The 14,914-nt window shown below is 45.6% G+C and overlaps 1 protein-coding gene across 1 annotated transcript in view; it reads right to left on the reverse strand.

Moving 5' to 3' along the window:
- The window catches only part of gaa2 (alpha glucosidase 2), an 85,074-nt gene that overhangs the window by 20,013 nt on the left and 50,147 nt on the right, over positions 1-14,914 (reverse strand). Inside the window, exons 10-13 of the mRNA XM_073060980.1 lie at positions 9,462-9,575; positions 6,549-6,633; positions 5,544-5,661; positions 4,666-4,799 (exon numbers count right to left, since the gene is read on the reverse strand). Of these exons, the coding sequence (XP_072917081.1) occupies positions 4,666-4,799; positions 5,544-5,661; positions 6,549-6,633; positions 9,462-9,575 (451 nt within the window). The remainder of the gene's footprint in view (positions 1-4,665; positions 4,800-5,543; positions 5,662-6,548; positions 6,634-9,461; positions 9,576-14,914) is intronic.

A 14,914-nucleotide genomic window follows, 5' to 3' on the forward strand; every position in this document is an offset into this window, starting at 1 on the left:
CAGAAAGGGGTCAAGGTGCATAGTGATAACAACGTGACTCACTGTAATCTTGCTCACACAGTCTGTTCACATTGGCAAACCTCTAACGTCTGCAGTAAGTCTTGAGTTTCATGCCAGCTGCCCTTGTCCTAACTCATTACCCATGATTATCATGCAGAGCGTGGTGGGTATATGGAACAAGCTGCAGAAGAAGTAGCTTCAATTCAATTAAGTACAATTATAGTCTTTAGAAGCTGTAGACATGTTTGTGGACACAGAAGGTTAAGAGGGAAGTGGGCCAAATGCAGACTTCATGGGATTAACTTGAATTGGCACCTCGGTTGGCATGGATAAGTCCAAGTTCAAGTTTAATTGTCATTCAACCACACACGTGTATACAGCTAAACAATGCAACATTATTCCAGGATCAAAATGCAAACCACAGCACATACAGTCACACTAGTACAGTCACAAGTAGCATACAGTAACACACAGCACATACAGTCACACGTAGCATACAGTAACACACAACACATACAGTCACATGTAGCATACAGTAACACACAGCACATAGTCACACGTAGCATACAGTAACACACAACACATAGTCACATGTAGCATACAGTAACACAGCACATACAGTCACACACAACACATACAGTCACACGTAGCATACAGTAACACACAGCACATACAGTCACACGTAGCATACAGTAACACACAACACATACAGTCACAAAATAGTATTAACACAAACCACTGAGTGGCATGGCCTGAAGTTTGAAGGTGCATGGGATGTTGTCCTTGAGCCATGTTTCTGCAAGAACAAGCACGCAGCAGTTCCTCATCTCACACTGGGTCAGCCACAGACAAAGGCTATCCAGCTTGTCTTCCAGGGAGAGAACATTGGAGAGCAATACTGACAGAAGAGCTGACCAGCAGGGGCCACCCCCAACCCAGCATTTCACTGCCGCACCTCCGTTCTCTCCCACACTGCCTCCGGTGCCTCCTCCCCGGGTAGATATACTAACGAAATAATCGGTCTCACCAATGAAGTAATGAACCACACGTAGTATTTTGTATTAGCAATGCTCAACAGGGTCTTATAATCACAAGTAAAACGGTTGGGACAATAACTTGCATTATTTGTTGAACCCATAGAAGCCACTACGACCAAGCATGCCACCATCTTTGAGGTTGGACTAAAGGACATGTTTCTGTGCTGTATAACTAAATCACCCCTAACCTGCTGACTTGCATTGAATCGACTTTCAACAGTGCCTTCTCTTGGTTATAAATCCTTCCACGGTCCCACTCAACCATACTTGCACCAATCCTATCTCCCTCCATAATATCCACACTCATCAAGTTCTGGTCCCCTAATACCCCCGAATTTTGATTGCTCTCCCACCACCCATCCTGCTATCTATTACCAAGACCCTCAGGCCTGTAGTTCACTCTATGAATGAAACTGCCTCTTTTCCCATCTGTAATACGCTTCATAGCTTGACAGATTGTTGGGCAAGTCCTCGTAACAGAGTACCAAGGAGTTATTGATGCTTCTAATGTCATGCAATAAAAACAGAAACTGCTGAAAACACTATGGAGAGACAGAGTTAAGATTTCAGCCCAATGATCAGATTTGCAGCATTGTAGGTTTTGACACTTAGATTACTTTTGTGAGCCAGTGGCTCGGGTACAAGAACTCAACAACAGAGCATAATGCCCAGCCAGTCTGTACTTGTTGATCAGGCAGGTGGATCCTTAAATCCCACCTTCGCAACTAAGCTTTTGCCATCTGCCCACTTTGTGGCCCTTGCAGTTTACAGTTCATTTGACCATACTGCCTTTGAACATCTGTGCTGCTAAGGACAGAATATCGATGGCATGGTGATACAGTTGCTGCCCCTGCCTCAAAGTCCAATGACACAGGTTCAATTACTCAATAACTCAGGTACTCCCCGAGGATGTGTGGGCTCCCTCCAGCTGCTCCAGATTCTTCCTACATCCTCAAAAAATGCCAGTCGGCAGACAAATTTGCTGCTGTGTAAGAGAGTGGTAGAATCTGGAGGGAATTGATGGGAATGTGGGAATAAAATGGGATCAATACAAAAGGATGATTGATCAGAGGTGTGAACATAGTGGATGAACGTAAGAACATAAGAAATAGGAGCAGGAGTCGGCCATCTGGCCCATCAAGGCTGCTCCACCATTCAATAAGATCAAGACTGATCTGGCCATGGACTCATCTCCACCTACCTGCCTTTTCCCCATAACCCTTAATTCCAGGGACCTACAACAGCAATGAGAGGGTCTGTTTCAATGCTGTATGACTCTTTAACTCTAAATGGACATTATAGCCGTTTTATTTGTGTGGTTATTCATTTGTGATGCGGCACATCATTCTTTCACTGCTGAGTTGGAAAGCCCTGGTTTTAATGCTCTCTCCAGATTTGAAAACAAGTTGACTGCCCTGCTACAGTAGAGAGGGATTGTCGCTCTGACATAGATGCCATAACTTAGATGAACTGTTGAACTCTGCTCGTCTGTCCTCCCCAGGGGATGTAAACAATCCTGTGACACCAGGTGCCCTGGGTTTTGTGGTCAATGTATATCTCTCAGTCGCCATCCTCACTGAGACAGGTGATCTCATTCCTGCCCAAAAGCTGCAGTTCCTCTATTCCCACAGTAACTACAGTTCAATGACAAACAAACGCTGGGATAGCCGGCTTGAGAAACCCAGAGCCCCATTTTTGTGCAACAGATGATCTGCTGGAAGGACACAAGAGGCTGAAGAACATCAGTGGGGAGAAAGGAATTGTCAAAGTTTCAGATCAAAACCCTGCATCAGGACTGTCAATGTTCTGGGTCAAAACCCTGCAGCGAGGTTGTTTGTGGTGCCAGATTCCAGCGCCTGAAATCTCTTGGGTCCTCATTTTCTTGTGTGTTCTAATCAGCTGCTGCCTCAAGCCCTTCTGTCCACTCAGGTGATCCACAGCAGAAAAATGATAAATTTCTGACAGTCCTAGAAGTAAACGATTGGCAGTAGTCCTATGAAAGAGCACTGCATTTCCTTTTCCCCCAGTCTCCCATTCTGGAATCATTTTCCCTCAGGGCACTCTCTGCCTTTTCCTCCCATACTGAGGCTGCTACAACCTCAACTCTCCCCGGCAGTTAGTGAATTAGGTGACATGGTTGTTTCAACTTTGACCCCAATGTTCACAGGAACTACACATTACTAAGACATAGAATGGGTAATGTTATGATATGTGTAAATGACACAGGAAAAATGATAGTTATGCTAGAACATATTGTGCCTTCAAATGGTTGGTCCAATTTCATTAAAGGATACGAAGTCATGCTCGAAGAGGAGCACAACCATGTCATGGTTTGGAGACCTGCCTACGTCAATGACCTGGTGAGCTAAGCTGGCTGGAGTCAGGGCTTTATGCTTCGGCTTCTTGCAGGGTCACCCATGCCAAACAGGTCAAAGGGTAGAGGCCAGACTAAGAGTGGGCCACTGGTCCTCCAGGTTCAGGGGTTCAGCTCAGGGCCAACAACCCTTGCTGGTAAAACAAAATTGTTAAGGAAATAGCGATGAAGAATCTTTCTACATCTGAGTGTGATGGTATTGAGTCTCCGTCCAGGACTACATGACTGACAAGTGTGCAGCTACTAACATGATGAAGGAAGCCCTGAACACCACCAGAGATGGAGGATCTTCATTGCTGCTGTAAATGCCAACAGTGTAATGGGCACTAAGGAAGTAGATCAAAGTCAAAGTTGAGTTTATTATCATATGCACAGGTGTATTGGAAAATTTGCCTGCTGAAGCATCACAGACACATAACATCGTAAGCAGCATTCACAAGAAAAACACAACTGTAAATTATACACAGTTTTTACAAGAAAATGCATTTTAGTGCAAGGTGGTCAAGTGCCCATGTTGCTAAACCGCAGTGGTAAGAGTTTTACCAGTCGGTTCAAGAACTGAATGTTTGAAGGAAGGTAGCTGTCCTTGAACCTAGTGGTGTGGGACTTCAGGCTTTTGTACCTCCTGCTCGATGGATTCTGTGAAAAGATGGCATTGCCTGGGTGGTGGGGATCTTTCAGCATGAATGTTGCCTCCTAGAGGCAGCAGCTCCTATACATACTATTAATGGTGGGAGGGATGTGCCCTGATGTATTGGGGAGACTCCGCTATTCTCTGCAGCTTCTTGAGTTCCTGGACATTCAAAATGCTGTACCAGACCATGATCAACCAGTCAGGATTCTTCCAACTGTACATCTGTAAAAATGTGTTAGGGTGTTCAATGACAAGCTGAATATCCTTAACCTCCTAAGAATTAAGGGTGTTGGCATTTTCCTTTGGATTGCATCTGTATGCCGGTCATCTGATTTGTTAACACCCAAGAACCTGCTGACTTGATTTTGTTGCTGTTGAGCAACAGGTTGTGGAACCACTGAACAAATACATCAAACCAAGGCAAAACATTTTTTTTAATGTTCTCCAATGTCTATGCAATTGCTGACCTCTCTAGTGCAGAAGCATTCAAGATTTTGATTTTGTGCTTGCATTGTTGATGTGTAAAATTAAAGATCTATTTCCTAGGTCAGGTAATTTCTTAACAAAAAACAAAAGCTAAAACAGAACTCAGAGCTTACAACACATTCACAGGTTCTTACCTGGAATAGAAAAGTACATGTCCCTCCACTGGCTCCTATTGTCTCCCAGCCAATGTCCCGAGTACTTGCCTTGACTTGGGAATGTTGATCGGGAAATGACAAATGGTCGTTTTTTACGGATTTTAATCAAAGCACTAGAACAAAGAGAAAGTAGCATTTTAGCCCATCGACACATTAGAAAATGCTTATTCTTTTAAAAGCCCAGTCAACTTAGAACACACAGAGGCAAGGTTGCGAAGAAAGTTTTTGGAACACTGGCCTTTATGGGTCAGGACGCTGAATACAAGAGTTTGGACATCATGTTACAGCTTTACAAGACATTGGTGAGACCATCGCTGGAGTATTGTGCAGTGTTTGGGTCACTATGGGAAAGGAAGGATGTGATTAAGTGAGAGAAGGTGTAGAAAGGATTCACAAAGGTGTTACTGGGACTGGAGTTATGAATTGAGACTGGGCAGGCTGAGATGGTTTTCCCTTGAGCAAAGGGAGCCTTGTGGAAGTTTATAAGGTCGTGAGCCACATAGATAATTTCGATGGTCACAAACTTTTTCCCTAGAGTAGGGGAGTCTAAAACTAGAGTGCACAGAATTAAGATGAGGGGGGAAAGATTTAAAGGGCATCTGAGAGTCAATTTTTTCACATAAATGGAATGAGCAGCCTGAGGAAATGGTACGGCTGCATATAAATATATAAAGCTAAAAGAAATTTGTACAGGGAAATGGAAAGTAGGGCCAAATGCAGTTCAGGTAAGCACCTTGATTTGCATGGACAAGTCAGGCAGAAGGGTTCTGTGAGTCTATATGATGCTCTATAACTCTGGTTTATATTATTTCTGATGGTTCTTTCCAGAATCCATATGAAAGTTCACACAAACTGACCTTGCTGAGGCCTTGGCCTCCATCAGCCCATACAGGCTATGTACATTATAGTGTGTAGATATCTTCTGCTTTACTGAGGCACAAATGGTTTTACTGCATAAGCTGCCACCCAGCACATCTATGAGAAAACACAGCAGAGCGTGTAACTTCAAAAGTACTGAGGCACAAACCACTCCCTACTCACACTGACTTTTACTATCACACCATCCCACCTCCACTCAACACTTACCACAGTCATGACACAATTCTCCCATTCACCACAGATCCACGTCACCCCATCATCCTGCCTCTCTCCGCTAAACTTCTCCTCACTTTCCCTCTCACTACCAATCCTACCCCTCCTTCCTCATCCCTCATCACAATCCAACCAGATGCCCTCCCCATTAATACCTTTTGACCCCCTCCAGCCCCTCACAGTCCTCTGCTCTCACCAACTCTCCACACTCTTCCTCATAAATAATTCTACACTCTCTCACTCACATCCCCAATCCTCCCCATCCCATTTTCATTTGGAACGCCCCCCTCATTAGTGATCCTCCCATATCAATAGTCCACCTTCACACTCAGCAGCATTAATCCCCACCACTGACCTTTTCTCCCCTCCCCAGTGACACATGCAATGAGCACCCCACTAACTGACTCTCTCTTCTAATCGTGTTGCTAGTGCCCTCATCTACTGCTCTCCCCTTTGCTCATGGCACTCCCAATTCTAAGGAGTAACAACTTCAGAATGGCAATGAGCTATCAAACCAAGAACATTTTTCATAACAAAAAGCTAGTCCCATACAATAACTTCCATACTCTGTTTTCCTGTTTATCCTGCCTTCCTGTTTATCCTTTTTCTAGTTTATTTTTCCACTCCAGATATCCTCCTTTCCGATTTATCATTCCTGCCCAGATAGCCTTCATTCTGGTTTATTTTTTCTGCCCTCCTCCTTTCTGCCCCTATCTGACAGTGAAGGGTATCATTCCCACTGCGTCTCCAAGGCCTGACTCACTCTTCACCTGGGACATAGGGAGGGTTTTCGAGCTCGTTCGTTGGGCACCCACTCTCAGATCCATCCACAAAGTTGGAAGGCTCGTTCATGTCCTAGAATGTTCCAGAAAGATGAATAAATAAAAATGCTACTGAGGTTAACCTCTGGAAAGTTTAAAGTGATAGATAGGAAGTTTTCATTAACTTGGCAGGCCCACTAGTGCTGTGCAAAGTCCCACTCTTCAATGTAAAAGGGTATAACAGCACTGGGAAGGACAGAAGGAGAGGCAGGCACTGTTTTATTTACAGAAGGCTGAGGGGAAATTGGATACAAGTATATAAAATGAGGTGCAGGACACAGTGGATTACTGGACACTTTTCCTTTTGATGTAAGGGTTCAGGAAAACAAATCTCAGGTATAAAATAAAGGGGAAGAGAATGAATGAGGAAATCTATTAATGCAATATGTGACTGGAATCCACAATACACTGTCTGCAGATGTAGTGGTACAGGAGGCAGGTTGCATCTTGACTCTCAAGAAAGAACAGGACCAATACAGGGAAGAGAAAAACTGGTGGCGAATGGAAGCGGTGAGCTGCTATTGTACAGAACAAGAGGGGAACTATGGGCTCAATGGCCTCCATCTGGGCTCTAACCATTCAGTGGTTTAATTATTACTCTGTTGCCGGCAAAATAGAATGGATCCAAGATGAGCAATATTAAACATAGAAGGAAGATGTAGAATCCTTGTGGGTAGAGTTAAGAAAGTGCAAGAGTAGAAAGACCATGATGGGAGTTATATGCAGGCCACCAAACAGTAGCCAGAATGTGGTCTACAAGTTACAACTGGAGATATAAAAGGCATGCCAAAAGGACAGGTAGATGCAAGTAGATTGGCAAAAACAGGTTAATGCCAGATCCCAAGAGAGAGAATTTGTAGAATGTCTATGAAATGGCTTTTTAGAGCAGCTTGTGGTTGAGCGCACTAGAGGATCAGATATTCTGGATTGGGTGTTATATAATGAACCAGATTTGATGAGGGAGCTTAAGGTAAAGGAACCCTTAGGAGGCAGTGATCACCTTAGAATTCACCTTGCAATTTGAGAGGGAGAAGCTATAAGTGAAGTTATACCCTTTGTTTCAAGAGTCTGATGTTTGAAGTGTAATAACTATTCCTGAACCTGGTAGTGTGAGTCCTGAGGTTCCAGAACCTTCTACTTGATGACAGCAGCGAGAAGAGAACATGTCTTGGGTGGTGGTGGGTGGGGGGGGGGTTCCCTGCTTCCCTGTGACAATGTTTTGTATAGATGTGCTCAATGGTGGGAGGGTTTTACCCATCATGGGCTGTGATTTTTACAGGATTTTCCATTCAAGAGCATTGATTTTTCCATACCAGGCTGTGATGCAGTCAATATTCTCTCCACCACACAACTATAGAGAAGTTTGTTGAAGTTTTAGGTATGTTGAATCTTCATAAACTTCTAAGGAAGTAAAGGTGCTGAAGTGCTTTGGAGAACTATCACATGGATCTTAAACACCAGCAGGAATAGTTTATGGAAATCAAATTATTTCCAGTTTGGAGGGAAGTAAATGCAGAGAAGACCATATACTAGAGGTCTTAAGGTTTCAACTAAAAACTTCTTTCTATTTAACCTCCACAAACTGACAGAAATAGCTGGAACAGAAGAGAAGACTATGTGGGATTCATCATCTATGCTCTATAAAGCACAGCAGGCTGAGTTTAGGATCTTTAAAAACCAGCATGCTCATCTGACCCTTGGTACAGGAATAGTGACAATCCTTCTGATGTCCGCAGGCCAATTGTACCTCATCAGACAAAGGAGAATCAGAGTTCCAAGCACAAAGTAAAATTTATTATCAGAGTACATATATGTCACCACACACAACCCTGAGATTCTTTCTCCTGCGAGCATACAGCCAATCTATAGAATAGTAACGTAAACAGGATCAATGAAAGTGCAAAAGCATACAAGACAACATGCTGTGCAAATGCAAATATAAATATATAGCAATAAATAATGAGAGAATGAAATAACAAGATCAATAGTTATTAAAGTGAGATCATTGGTTGTGGGAACATCACAATGGATGGGCAAGTGAGTGTAGTAATCCTCTTTTGTTCAGGAGCCTGATGGTGGAGGGGTAGGAACTGTTGTTGAACCTGGTGGTGCAAGTCCTGAGGCTCCTGTACCTTCAAACTGATGGGGAGTAAGGGTGAATAAAAAGCACTGAGTACGGATTGATGCCTGATATTGTCCTGCATACTTCAAGTGCCTCACATTGTGTGTCACAACTGTGCCTTCAGTTTTCTTTCCCTTTCTCATCCACCTCTCCAGCTAAATCTCTGCCTCAATGATTGTGCTTCCTTACTCCTGTCCTAATAGGTAGCTCAGCGTCACAGTTTGTCTTGTTCTAGGCAATGTTTTCCAATGTAGTAAGCTGCCATTTAAATATAGGTGGTGCCCATCATTACCAGAGCTGAGCCTGCTGTTCCTAATACCACACATACTAATCAGCGCTGAATAAAACTAACAAGCTTGAACCTTCTCCTGCTTTCCCCACTTCTCTTCCTTACATCAGAGACGTTGTGAACATGGTCCACTCACTATTGCCATAAAGTCAATGAACACAGGCCCTTCAGCCCATCAAGTCCATGCTGACCACCAACCATCCATTTAGAACAATCCTATATCAATCCTTGTTTGGTGGAAATTTAGAACTCACTTCACAACCGAGGGCCTGGTTTCTGAGGGTCATTGGTGAATTTAAAGACAGGACCTTTGTTGGTTGACTGAATTCAGGGATATGGAGCAAAGGGCAGCTGATACATTTCAGATATAGATCAGTTGTTAACAAATTAAAAGGCAGGACAGGTTCGAGGGACTAAATGGCCTTATCCTGGTCCTGCAAATTATACTTACAATCCAGAGGCCATCAAAGGGCACAGCCTTGTGGAAGTGCAGCAGGTTATCCAACCACCACTGGTGTGTGTCCGGATTTGTAAAGTCAGGGAATGCCGTCAGCCCAGGCCAAACCTACATCCCATGAGAAAAAACAAACAAAAACACTACTAAATCATTCAAGAGAAAAAAATACTGTCAGAATAGATCCACAACAGCACAGTTGTCCCTCTCCAGATCCCCTTCCTGCTAACTTGAACTAAAACTCACATGTGAATCCCTCTTGCCTCCATTGTAGTCACCCTAATCCAACATGGGAAAGGTGAAGCTGATAAGCAGAACATACCCTTTCCTGGACAGTAATCTCTCGCCCATCCTCAGAGCCCAAACATCCCTGCCCATGTTGCTTTCTGAGATCGATTAATTTCACAAACACAAAAGGTTCTGCAGTTGCAGGAAATCTACAGCAACACACATAAAATGCTGGAGGAACTCAGCAGATCAGGTAGCATCCATGGAAATGAATAAACAGTCGATGTTTTCAACTGGGACCCTTCATCATGACTGGAAAGGAAGGGGGATTTTGCCAGAATAAAAAGGTGCAGGGAGGGGAAGGAGGACTAGCTATAAGGTGACAGATGAAGCCAGGTGGGTGGGAAAGGTAAATGGCTGGGAAAGAGGGAATCTGATAGGAGAGAAGAGTGGACCATGAGAGGATGGGAAGAAAGATGGACACCATGGGGAGGTGATAGGTAGGTGAGAGGAAGAGGCAAGAAGCCACACTGGGCAGTAGAAGAGGGAAGGGGAGGGGAAAAGGAAAATAAGTTACCGGAGGACAAACTGATACTCATGTCATCAAGCAAACACACAAAGTGCTGGTGGAACGCAGCAGGCCAAGCAGCATCTATAAGGAGAAGCACTGTCAACGTTTCGGGCCGAGAGCCTTCGTCAGGACTAACTGAAAGGAAAGATAGTAAGAGATTTGAAAGTAGGAGGGGGAGGGGAAAATGCAAAATGATAGGAGAAGACCGGAGGGGGTGGGGTGAAGCTGACAGCCAGAAAGGTGATTGGCAAAAGGGATACAGAGTTGGAGAAGGGAAAGGATCATGGGACGGGAGGCCTAGGGAGAAAGAAAGGGGGAAGGGAGCACCAGAGGGAGATGGAGAACAGGCAGAGTGATGGGCAGAGAGAAAGGGAGGGGGAAAAAATACTAAATATATCAGGGATGCGGTTAGAAGGGGAGGAGGGGCATTAATGGAAGTTAGAGAAGTCAATGTTCATGCCATCAGCTTGGAGGCTACCTAGATGGAATATGAGGTGTTGCTCCCTGTTAGGGTTAATGTTAGGGTTAATTCGAGACTGCCATTACAGGTCAGGAGTGGCTCACGTAATGAGAGGGAGGGGGGAAGCGAAACTGGGGACTCCGCTACACCGAAACTACTAGTGTCACGCGATTCAGTAAACAAAAGAAACAGGTAACTCGTGCGTGTATGACATCGGGCCAATAAGATGGACACAAGTGCCCGATGTTACCTAATATGTAGCGGGGGGTTGTGCTGGGGGGAAAAGGGATATAAATAAGAGCAGATTGTAAGGGGAGGTCGGAACGCGCCTTCTCCAGCGACTCCGTCGATTCGCTGTGCCAGTTACGAATTCTGCAATAAACCAAAGTTTTGTAATATTCCAGTGTTGGTTGTCTCTCTTCCTAAACGAACACAGGGCATTATTTCAAGCCCAACATTTGGTGACCCCGACGTGGGGAGGGAGAGACATCACAGGCTGGCGGGTCCGACAGCAGACAACTTGCGGCCGCAAGCTCGACTAAGGTCAGGAAGTGCCTGTTATATCGAAGACTTCCACTAGATAGTTAAATCACTGAGTTAGATCTTGTCTGCTGACGGATCCTCACCAACCCCAAATTACCCTGGGAGAGATCATTCCCGGTGCAGAATCGTGACTGGTAAGTACTAACTCTTATCTGTTTATAGGAAGATCCTCCGCCCGTGGAAAAGTCTTCTGAGTGAGGGTACCCGCCGCCCACGATGGGCATAAAAGTCTCAGGAGTGAGGAGGAGAAGAGAAAAGTGTCGCGGTACACCATAGTACACAGGGATACTGACGGCGCCTACCTTAGACTGGTTGTTAAGAGGAGAAATCTCCCACGCGAAGGTCAGGTTTTGAAAGGCGACCGTCCCACATTTGATCCTCTCTGTGTACTAGGGAGCCATGGAGCACTTCAATTTCGAGTTACCGAAACTCAGACATTTGTGTGTTGAGTAACAGAGTATATGAGAGTTTTTAGAAATATGGTAAAATTGATAATTGTGCGAGTTCAATAATCTAACAGTGAGCAGCCGCAGGGGTCGGACTCCATCAAGGTAGGAGTGGAAGTGTTCCTCCGAGGCCCGGGGAAGCTCACCTGGAACGGAAAACGGTGACATGGTCCATACCCTGTCACCGAGGTCTCCAACAGGGCATTAAAAGGTAAGAAGGGAGGGGGACAATAACTGGCATCATTTTCTACTGGCTAAATAAAACCTTTGGTAAGTGGGGAGCGTTTCTGGGACAGTCGGCTCTAGGACTGTCTATTTCAATTGCTATCTTTATTACGTTTGGTTGTTGTTGCGGGACTATAGATCGAGCCTTGACCGGAAAGGATGGACCTCCACCGGCGTACCAGGCACCCTTGTTCCCGGTGGAAGGGAAGGACACGGCTCTCCCGGAAAGCGGACGCGCTATGGGAGGACACGGACTGCAATGGACCATGGCAAGGGGGGGATTGTGAATTTGTTCTTGAATAAGTTTTCTGAAATGTTGCATGCTACTTGTAAAAATTGCGGATGTTTAGGGAACCCCTACCCATATTTTGTGACCCTAGGTCGGACAAATCAGGATAAGCAAATAGGGAGGACACGCCAAAGAGTGCCGGGGGACGCTCACCTCCCTGCCTGATCCCGGCAGCCGCGGAAAAGCTTGTAAGGGATGTGGCCTCTGGGAGGCCAAGGGAGGGAGTGTTAGGGTTAATGTTAGGGTTAATTCGAGACTGCCATTACAGGTCAGGAGTGGCTCACATAATGAGAGGGGGGGGGAAGCGAAACTGGGGACTCCGCTACACCGAAACTATTAGTGTCACGCGATTCAGTAAACAAAAGAAACAGGTAACTCGTGCGTGTATGACATCGGGCCAATAAGATGGACACAAGTGCCCGATGTTACCTAATATGTAGCGGGGGGTTGTGCTGGGGGGAAAAGGGATATAAATAAGAGCAGATTGTAAGGGGAGGTCGGAACGCGCCTTCTCCAGCGACTCCGTCGATTCGCTGTGCCAGTTACGAATTCTGCAATAAACCAAAGTTTTGTAATATTCCGGTGTTGGTTGTCTCTCTTCCTAAACGAACACAGGGCAGAATTTCAAGCCCAACACTCCCCCACCCTGAAAGTGGTCTCATGGTGGCAGCAGAGGGGGCCGCGGGCCAACGTGTTGGAACAGGAATGAGGATAGGAATTAAAACACAAAGTACACTGCAGATGCTGTGGTCAAATCAACACGTGCAAAAGCTGGATTAACTCAGCAGGTCGGGCAGCATCTGTTGAAATGAGGATAGGAATTAAAATGGTTGGGCACTGCAAAATTCTGTTTTTGACAGATGGAGCAGAGGTGCTCAACAAAGTGGTCCCCCAATTTGCATCGGGTCTCACCAACGTGGAGGAGGCTGCATCAGGAGCACCGGAAAAACAGGCAACCTCAATAGATTCACAGGTGAAGTGTTGCCCCAACTGGAAGGACTGTTTGGGGACCTGAATGGCAGTGAGGGAGGAGATGAATGGGCCAGTGTCGCATTTCTGTCACTTGCAGGAATATGTGCCAGAGGGAGATTATTGGGGAGAGACAAATACACAAATCCTGCAGAAAGTGGACCGTTGGGGGAAGTAAAGATGTATTTGATGGATGTAGTGCAGATGACGTGTTGGATGTGGAGGCATATGGGGTGGTGGGTGAGGACAAGAGGAACTCGATCTCTTTAAGGCAGCAGGAAGATGGGGTGAGCATGGATGTCTGGGAATTAAAGGAGATGCGGGTAGGGCACATTCAATGGCAGAGGAAGGAAAACCCCGCTCTTTGAAGAAGGAGGACATCTCTGATGTCCTAGAAAGGAAAGCCTCATCCTGGGAACAGATGGGGCAGAGACAGAGGAACTGAAGAGATAGGATTGGAAGATCCCCAGAGATGAAGACAGAGAGATTGAGAAGGGGGTAGGTGTGTCAGAAATGGACCAAGTGAATTTAAGGGTGGGGAGAAGTTGCAGACAAAGTTGATGAAATTGATGAGCTCAGCATGGGTGCATGAATTAGCACCAATGCAGTGCAGAAACAGTTGGGGAGTGGTACCAGGAAAGGCTTGGAACATGGACTGCCCACATAGCCAATGAAGAGGCTGGCATAGCTGGGATCCATGGCCAACCCTTGCGTTTGCAGAAAGTGGGATGAGCTGAAGGAGAAATTGTTAAGGGTGAGGACCAGTTTGCCAGACAGAGGAGGGTGGCTGGGAAGGGGAACTGAATGGTTCTTTTGTCAGGAAAGCAGTAGAAAGCTTATAAAGACTTCTTGATTGTGGGTAGAAGTGTATAGGGACTGAACATCCCTGTTGAAAATTAGGCAGTCAGAGTCAGGGAATTAAAAGTTGTTAAAGGAGATTGAGTGCACGTGAAGTGTCAAGGATAGGGGCTGGAAAGAATTGGACAAAGGGGGATAGAATTAAGTTCAGGTTTACGGACACAGGTTCAGTGGGGCAGGAGCAGGCAGAGACAATGGCCATACCTGGACAGTCACGTTTGTGAACTTTAGGTAGAAGCGAGCAGTACAGGATAAGGGAACTATGAGTTTGGTGGCAGTAGATGGGAGATCTCCAGAGTTGGTGAAGTTGGTGATGGTGTCAGAGACAATGTAATGTTCTGATGGCCCTTAGTGGGATCCTTATCAAGGGGTAATTAAGAGGAGGTGTCCGAGAGTTGCAGCCTGGCCTCAGCAAAGCAGAGGTCAGTCTGCCACACTGTAACAGCATCCCCCTTGTCTGCGGGTTTGATGGCAATGTTTGGATTGGTGCAGACAGAGCAGAATGCAGTGTGTTCAGAGGGTATAAGATTCGAGGAGAGTGGAGTGCTGAAGTCGAGATAGTCAATGTCTCATCGGCAACTGGAGATGAAAAGATCCAGAGCAGGTAGAGAACAGAACAGGGTGTTCAAGAAAAGAAGGACAATTAGAGACTGGAGAAGGGATCATCAGTGCGGGGTTGCCTCCGTTGCCAAAGAGGTGGGCTCAGCGATGGAGGCAACAGAAGAAGAGCTTGGCATTGTGGTGGGTGTGGAACTCACTGGAGTGCAGGCGAAGGGTGACAAGGGCAAGCTCCTTGCTGAGGACAGAATGTTCTACTTCAGAGAGGGGAAGGTCAGAGGGGATGGTGAAAGACACGGCAGG

This window comes from Hemitrygon akajei, chromosome 11 (genome assembly GCF_048418815.1).
Source record: "Hemitrygon akajei chromosome 11, sHemAka1.3, whole genome shotgun sequence".
Lineage (NCBI taxonomy): Eukaryota > Metazoa > Chordata > Chondrichthyes > Myliobatiformes > Dasyatidae > Hemitrygon > Hemitrygon akajei.